Consider the following 7,793-nt stretch of genomic DNA (forward strand, 5'->3'; position numbering starts at 1 on the left):
TTTTGCTAGACTTCAACACTATCTCCAAGCAATTTTCTATAGGAGTGTATTTTGATAATTTAATCTTAAAACTACCTTTTCCATACATGTTGTTTTTAGCAAACTCTTCATATCTCACGCGAAAAGTTCCTTCTCAGCTCGACCTCATATGAGCTTGGTACGAACAATAAAAGCTACAAAGAGGAAACACATTCTAAAAGTTTTAAAAGAAATTGTGCCAGACATTGACAAATATTTTGAATTCTTGCAAAATTTCATCATGAAATGACATTCATGAAAAACGTGAAGAAAACGAAATCAGCACCAAAATGCTTAGGAAAATAGCACTTTTGAAGCATCCATTCTTTTTTGCTATGACTTTCATGATTGTTATTTCATAAAGAAACTTTGCAAGCACGGACAACGTTCATCGGTATTAACCAAAAAATCAGATTTTTTTGATTTTTTTTTACTTTGTTGATTATTCTTTTATGAGAAAACTTATGATCTATTTATCTTTAAGCACTGAAGCAAGCCGAATGCGCACCACTGTCGTCCCTCCCTCGTCGAAGCTGGTCAACAATTGTTGTAGACAATCGGGAAGTCGTTATGCTAAGATGCCATTAGTCTAGCGCACTATAAAAACAACCATCATCGAAAAGTAGCGTAGATCAGAAGGGTCCAACGTAAATACACACGAACATGGATGAACAACGACCATATCTAAGCAGATCCGTCGGAGACACACCTCCACACGCCTACCGACGATGCTAGACGCACCACCGGGAGATAGAACCTTATTCCATCTTCAGAAAACTCGCGTCATCGCCTTTCTGAGAGACCCCCGATGAAGCTGAAATAAACATCTAAAAAGAGAGCCCTCCCGCGAGCAAGGTCTAGGGCCCATCACGTCTCTATGGTCCCGACGCCATTAGAGACGAGGTGGACGAGTGGGGGTGCCGGCACGAGGCAGAGGAACCCTAAAAGTTCACCCAAGCTCGTATGAGCTCGGGCTGAGTTAGTATGTATCCTATATTTTGATAATTTAATCTTAAAACATGTTCTCCTGGTGAACGAATATAAGATCCTTTAAATAGAGAGTACTCTTTTTCTTTTTGTACATGTTTTTAAGCAAACTCTTCACATTTCACGAAAAAACAATGCAGAAGGCACGTGCGTGGAGCCATCCGATATGGATCGTTTAGCCATGAGGGGATGGCCAAAATTACTAGTTAAGGGTTACCCTTTGAAAGTGACATTCTTCACCTTTGCTGACAAAGTAAAGCACCGTACATCTGCAACCTGCGATTTTTTTCATTTTTGGATTCGTTTATTTAAGACGTTTTATCTCTTGAACATGCGTCAAACATAAACGAAAAAAAAACAAAAAACCCAGCAACCTAAAAAAATCAATAACTAAAAAGGAAGGAAAAAACTAAAGTCCAAAAGCTCAGTTACATTTTATTTTACTTTTTGGATAGTACAAATTGTATCAAGGCTACGCTTCTCATAGAAGCATAAGTATGCTTTTTGTACAAGCACATGTTGTAATTTTCTTTTCTTTTAAGGGATTTTGTTTCTCATGTGAAAGAAATTTTTTCACCCAATTTTTTTTCCTCTTTAAAACCTTGAAATCATCTAAATCTCCAAAAACATGTACAAAGAAAAATAATAATCAAAATCGAAAGAAAACGCCCGAGTGTGACGGTGGCTAAATGCATCACTTGGCGTGCTCTTATGCCATAAAAAACTAGAAGGTCCCTAAGTTTTTTTTTTGCAAATTTTGTTAAGATGCTCACTCATATCCCACTATTTACATAAAAATTAAAGTTAATCAGATCATTAGTTAATGAAATTAATCCTAAAAGTTCACCCAAGCTCGTATGAGCTCAGGCTGAGTTAGTTTGTATCCTATATTTTAATAATTAATCTTAAAACCTATTATTCCTGTCAACTAATATAAGATCGTTTAAATAAACTACTTTCTTTCTTTCCATACATGTCTTTTTTAGGAAACTCTTCACATTTTGCACGAAAACGATGCAAAAGGCACATGCGTGAAGCCATTCGACATGGCATGTTTACCCCTTCCAAGTGACATTCTCCACCTTTGCTGACAAAGTGAAGCATTGCATCGTATGCAACCTACAACTTTTTATTTTTTAAATTTGTTTATTTAAAGTGTTTTATCCCTTGAACACGCGTCAAACAAAAACAAAAACAAAAAATCCCGAAAAAACCAACAACCTAGAAAAACCAATAACTAAAAAAGAGGAAAAAACTAAAGTCCAGATGCTCGGTTACATTTTTTACTTTTTGAAAAGTACAGATTATGCTTATCACGAAATCGAGGCTATGCTTCTTATGGAAGCACAACTGTGCTTTCTGTACAAGCACATGTTATAATTTTTTTTCTTTTAAAGAATTATGCTTCTCATGATAGAAGTACATATGTGCTTCTAATGGAAGTGCACGACGACTTTCTTGTGAAAGAAAATTTTCCACCCAAAACGGTTTTCTTCTTTAAAACCTGGAAAAAACCTCATATAAACCCCAAAAAGCACGTACAAAGAAAAAAAATCAAAACCCAAAGAAAACTTTCGAGTGTGACGGTGGCTAAATGCATCACTTGACGTGCTCTCATGCCACAAAAAACCAGAAGGTCCCTAAGTTTTTTGAGCAAATATTAACACGTTCACTCATATCCCACTTTTTACATAAAAATTAAAAGTTAATCAGATCATTAATTAAATAAATTAACAGCTAAGATCTATTATAAACTTTTACCTCTCGTGTGAAAATTATAGGTAAGAGGGAGCTGGTTAAAAGTGAATTTTTTTCTTTAGGTAACCGCTCGTTCTCGGCGATGGCGATATTTGTTGAAAATCATGGGCCAGTCATCGGTCCAACCACATACAGGGAGAGATCAACAGACGGCCGGCCGGAACATGCTCGCTCGTCGGGACTCGGGAGTACCGACGAATCCTCGCCGCTTGCCGATCAGAAGTCGCGACGAGCTCACCTAATATTCCACCTCTCCCCAGAGGCCACCCAACCTACCACATGGCTGTATGTATAATACTGTACTCCACTGCAGCAGAAGCGAGGTGCTCGTGAAGTCGACGTGATATCCAGTCCAGTGGCCGATCCGTGATCCGTGTTGGAGAGAGCGAGGGAGAGAAGATGCGGCCGCGGCTGGTGCTCTTCGGCGACTCAATCACCGAGCAGTCCTTTGCCTCCGGCGGCTGGGGCGCCGCCCTCGCGGAGCACTTCGCGAGGCAGGTACGTCCGCGGCACCTCCCCACCTCGCCGGTTGCGCCGCCGCCGCCGCCTTTACGCGTGACATCGGATTTTTGCTGGTTAGGCGGATGTGGTGCTGCGCGGGCTCAGCGGGTACAACACGCGCTGGGCGCTGAAGGTGCTGGACAGAGCCATGGAGGGGGCGGCCGACGGAGGCGCGGACCCGGCGGCGGTGACGGTGTTCTTCGGCGCCAACGACGCCACCCTGCCCGACCAGGCGCAGGCGCACCAGAACGTCCCGCTCGGGGAGTACCAGGACAACCTACGCGCGATTTGCGCCTACTTCAAGGTTGCGGTCATACAGTCCTGGAACAGGAATGCTGATTGCCTCTTTGATTACTCATCTATGGTTTGGTTTTGCAGAATAAGTGGCCCTCCGCTGCCGTCATACTCATCACCCCTCCACCGATCCACGAGCCGGCAAGGATTCGGTAACCAATGGCCCCCACACCTAGGACCCACTGGATATTCTTATGGGTTTCATTATGTACTTATGTTGATTCCCTTTTGGGTTTCCTTTTGCTACTTTTGTTGCTTGCGTTTTACAGTGATATATGTCAACTGGAACTGTTTATCTCAACCGCATGTTAAGAAATTGGGCTGAACTTATGTGGTATCCAGTGCGTGTTTAGTGTTTGACTTATGTGGATCTATGTAACCAGTTCATTAGGTAGAGTTCCTTGTATGTTCCCTGTATTTTCAATCGAAATTATGACAATTTCAACAGTCTGAAGATCCACTTGCCACTTTGTGGCCTGTGATCTGGCCTGAAGATTTCTTCCATGCAAAGATATTATAAACTGTAACTTTTGGCAAAGCAGATTCGCATGCAAACCACACCTATCCCATATCTTTTTATGCAGAGACATATATGGAGATAATGACCCTTCAAGACAGCCTGAAAGAACCAATGAAGCTGCTGGCACTTATGCACAGGCGTGCATAGCTGTTGCTAAAGAATTGGGTCATCCAGTTATAGACATCTGGACGCTGATGCAGCAATTTCCTGATTGGCAAACATCTGCATTAAGGTACGAATCTCTTTCCATATTCTTGACAAAGGTAGATCATGCAAATCTGTTTGAAGAACCCTTGTACCTAATGTTGGCACTGCAGATCATTCACTCTATGAGCTGCTTGATTTGCTGGTTATAAAAATGGCCAGATCAGATAAAAATGGTTTTGTACTTTTGTTGAATGTAAAAAAAAAGAGGTCTAAATCCTCGGGCAGACTGTTACTCAGATTTTGCCTAGCATTTTCTATATAAAAAAATGCAATTAAGTGAGGAACTTGTTTATCATGTGCAGTGCACCCGAGACCAGAATTCAACATTTTGGCTCTTGGCTATACTTTTAGGCCGCACACAAAAAAAAGTTTGTTATGCTTGGCATTCTAGGAAAATCAAGAATCACAGTTATGTGAATCCGTTTGAGCCAATCTATACTGCTATTGAACTTTGCTATGTGATATTGTTTTTGGTTATGCTTGTCATTCTTTTGTGGGCTGCATAACAAGACTGAGAAAACAAGCTATGAATAATTTAATATGCATTCTATGATCTCACTGTAAATACAATTATTTTAGCGACACATAATTGAACTTAATATTCTACACCATGACTAGTTTTCTAACTTCTGCAGTGTAAAACAAAAAACTGTAAATAGAGCAAAGTATATGCTATTGCTTTTGTTTCTCTAATGGAAGTTATTGAAGACTTTCTTCTTTTAGCACACATTTTTTTTCAACTGTCCCAGCCATTTGCTAATAGTCATTGGTCTATTTGCTTGGAATAGCTTGAAACTTCAGAAAAACTAAGGCCTCCTTTGGTTTGGATGAATTTCATAGGAATTCTATAGGACAGGATTCTTATAGGATTTTTTTTTCCTTTATAGTCCTTTGGTTCATAGGAATGGATTCCTATTCCGACATAGGATTTGTTTCTATCGTCCACATTTCAAAGGAAAATAAACATTAGCCTAGACTCAATAGAAAATTTCCTATGATGTGAACCAAATGACATCTCTTTTCATATTCCTATTCATGGGAATAGATTCATGTTATCTCATTTCCTACAAGTTTCGTATTCCTACGATATTCCTATGCTATGAACCAAAGGAGGTCTGATTTACACCTTTTCCAAGTCCTGTTCTTCATCCAGGAATATAATAATTAGTCATTGATTGGCCAGAACGTTAGTAGATTTTTGTTTTCATCTCTGCTCTTAGTGCCCTGGTGTTCGGCATATAGTGGTTTTGGTTATATAGTATTTTGCCGAAGCACATTCTGAACTACGATGTAACTTCCTGACCAAGAGCAGCAGATAACTTTGTTATATCATGCAGTGACGGGCTACATTTCACCCCGTCCGGGAACAAAATTTTGTTCGACGAGGTGCTGAAGACACTGGAAAGTGTTGGTTTCAGCCAGCACAGTCTCCGGTCCGATCTCCCTCTCTTCCATGAAATTGACCCCAAGGACCCGCTGAAAGCCTTTGAAATTTGAAGAAGGTATTCGCCGCATGGTTCTGAAAACAAGCTATGCTTGGTTTGGTGACTGATGTGCTCTGTAACATAGATATATTGTGCTGATGATCTATGTCAGCAATGCTCGTGACTTGTTTTGAAGATGTTGCATGTATTGAAGGCAAGTGAAAATGAGGGAAAAAATAAATGGACTTCTTCTGCTGTTCGTTTCTTACGGTGCAGATTGTTCTGCAAACTGGATTGTGATACTAGCACTGCAGGACTGTTTTTTCTTTTCTTTCAGAGGAAACTGATGCTATATGAATTTTTATCAATTCTATATGAATTTGAGGGAACTGATGCTATTGCGAATGTTTTGACTTGATTTGAAGGAAACTGAACTAAAGCTACATGAATCTGGGGGAGCTTGGTGGCGCTTGTGTGGGCCTGTGGGTGAAGGCCCACCGAAAAAGCCTCGTTCTCTGCATTCTTTTTGCGGCCCTCCACCCGGAGTTCGATTGATTAGCCTTCAATAATCCAGAAAGAGGCGTCAAATTGTCATTGTTTCCCAGCCTACCATATCTGATTTTTGGAAACTGCTAGAAGGTTTTGCTCTGGTAATTTTTACTATTTTCTTGTTTTCTCATTATTTTTACCATTTTGTGGTGATTTTTTATTTTCCATTTCTAAAAAAAATAATCATTTTAGAAAGTTTCAAAATTTAGAAACAAAATAGGATTTTTTCCTAAAATTTTAGAAAATGTTCATAAAATTTCAAGAAACATAGAGCTGTTTAAACTAAATTGTGTTCCTTACAAAATGATCTCCTTCTAAAAACATGTTCATTTTTCTAATAAATTATAAAAATGTTTCCATATTTAAAAGAAATAAAAAAAATTGCCCGAAAAGTAAAAACATAAACACACTGAAAACTATTTTATTGAAAAAGGTTAAAAGATTTTTTTTAGCAAAAAATACACACATAGGAACAAATGCATCAAAAGGGAAAACGTAATACAACGCTCGGTACAACAACTAGGAAGTCCGCGCTCAGCGCCAAAAATGGGAGCTCCTATGTGACGCCTTAAGCGACACTTGGAAAACCCAGCGAGTGAGTCTCCCTCCTCATGGGCGGCTCATGTAGAAAGCGAGCGGCTCATGTAGAAAGCGAGCGCTCGATAGGTTGACATTACCCCGTGATGGGTCGATTATATTTTACTAGTGCGTTGCAACGGGGAAAAGAAATGTCACCAACCCTTAACCCAATAAGTATAACGTAACTGGACATACACATGTCAGGTCCATGGGCATTGACACCACCACCTCCCTCTCACAGTGGTTGCAGTAAACCGGACCAGCCACACCGTGTCGTTGACATCGTCGTAACATCCTTCACTCATCATGAAGCAGAATGCGCCAATGCCGTGTATGCTTGGGATGGGCAACTCAAGTGAAGCAGAATGCGCCAAGGCCGTGTATGCTTGGGATGGGCAACTCAAGTGGAGCACACGGGAGGGGCTCGTAGACGGTGAAGGACGGATCTTCGTACGTCCACGACACACTGCATGCAGCAATAAGGTAACTTTGGCACTAAATTGATTTTTGCCTACGGAAGACACGTACAAAGCTTGCCGAAGAGAATCAGGTTGATTAGCGGCAGCAGTACATGTATGTCTAGCCATAGAAGCAGGTGTGAGCTTGTTGGAGAACGTTGCATTGGAAACAAAAAATTTCCTACGCACACGAAGACTTATCATGGTGATGTTCATCTACGAGAGGGAGATCGGATCCACATACCCTTGTAGATCGCTAAGCGGGAAGCGTTAAGAAACGCGGTTGATGCAGTGGAACAGCTTCGTAATTCAAATCATCGTCGTCCCATGATCCGTCCCGATCTAGCACCGAACGGACGGCACCTTCGCATTCAGCACACGTGCAGCTCGATGACGATCTACGCCTTCTTGATCGAGCAAGAGAGACGGGGAAGTAGATGAGTTCTCTGGCAGCGTGACGGCGCGCCGGCGATGGTGATGATCTATTCCTGCAGGGCT

The 7,793-nt window shown here is 41.0% G+C and overlaps 1 protein-coding gene across 3 annotated transcripts; it reads left to right on the forward strand.

The window, feature by feature from the left end:
• Positions 1-2,892: 2,892 nt before the first annotated feature.
• LOC123443146 (GDSL esterase/lipase At5g45920-like) lies at positions 2,893-6,114 on the forward strand. 3 transcript variants are annotated; one of them, XM_045119431.1, is made up of 6 exons: positions 2,899-2,985; positions 3,080-3,261; positions 3,344-3,568; positions 3,643-3,710; positions 4,143-4,310; positions 5,623-6,114. In XM_045119431.1, exons 2-6 carry the CDS (start codon positions 3,163-3,165, stop codon positions 5,780-5,782), a joined length of 720 nt encoding a protein of 239 aa, XP_044975366.1. In that variant the 5' UTR covers positions 2,899-2,985; positions 3,080-3,162; the 3' UTR covers positions 5,783-6,114. The 3 variants fall into 3 exon arrangements, with proteins under 3 accessions (XP_044975363.1, XP_044975366.1, XP_044975364.1); XM_045119429.1 differs by having other exon boundaries at positions 2,913-2,985; positions 3,077-3,261; XM_045119428.1 differs by having other exon boundaries at positions 2,893-3,261.
• The last annotated feature ends 1,679 nt before the right edge of the window (positions 6,115-7,793 follow it).

The sequence above is a fragment of the Hordeum vulgare genome, chromosome 3H (assembly GCF_904849725.1).
Source record: "Hordeum vulgare subsp. vulgare chromosome 3H, MorexV3_pseudomolecules_assembly, whole genome shotgun sequence".
Taxonomy (NCBI): domain Eukaryota; kingdom Viridiplantae; phylum Streptophyta; class Magnoliopsida; order Poales; family Poaceae; genus Hordeum; species Hordeum vulgare.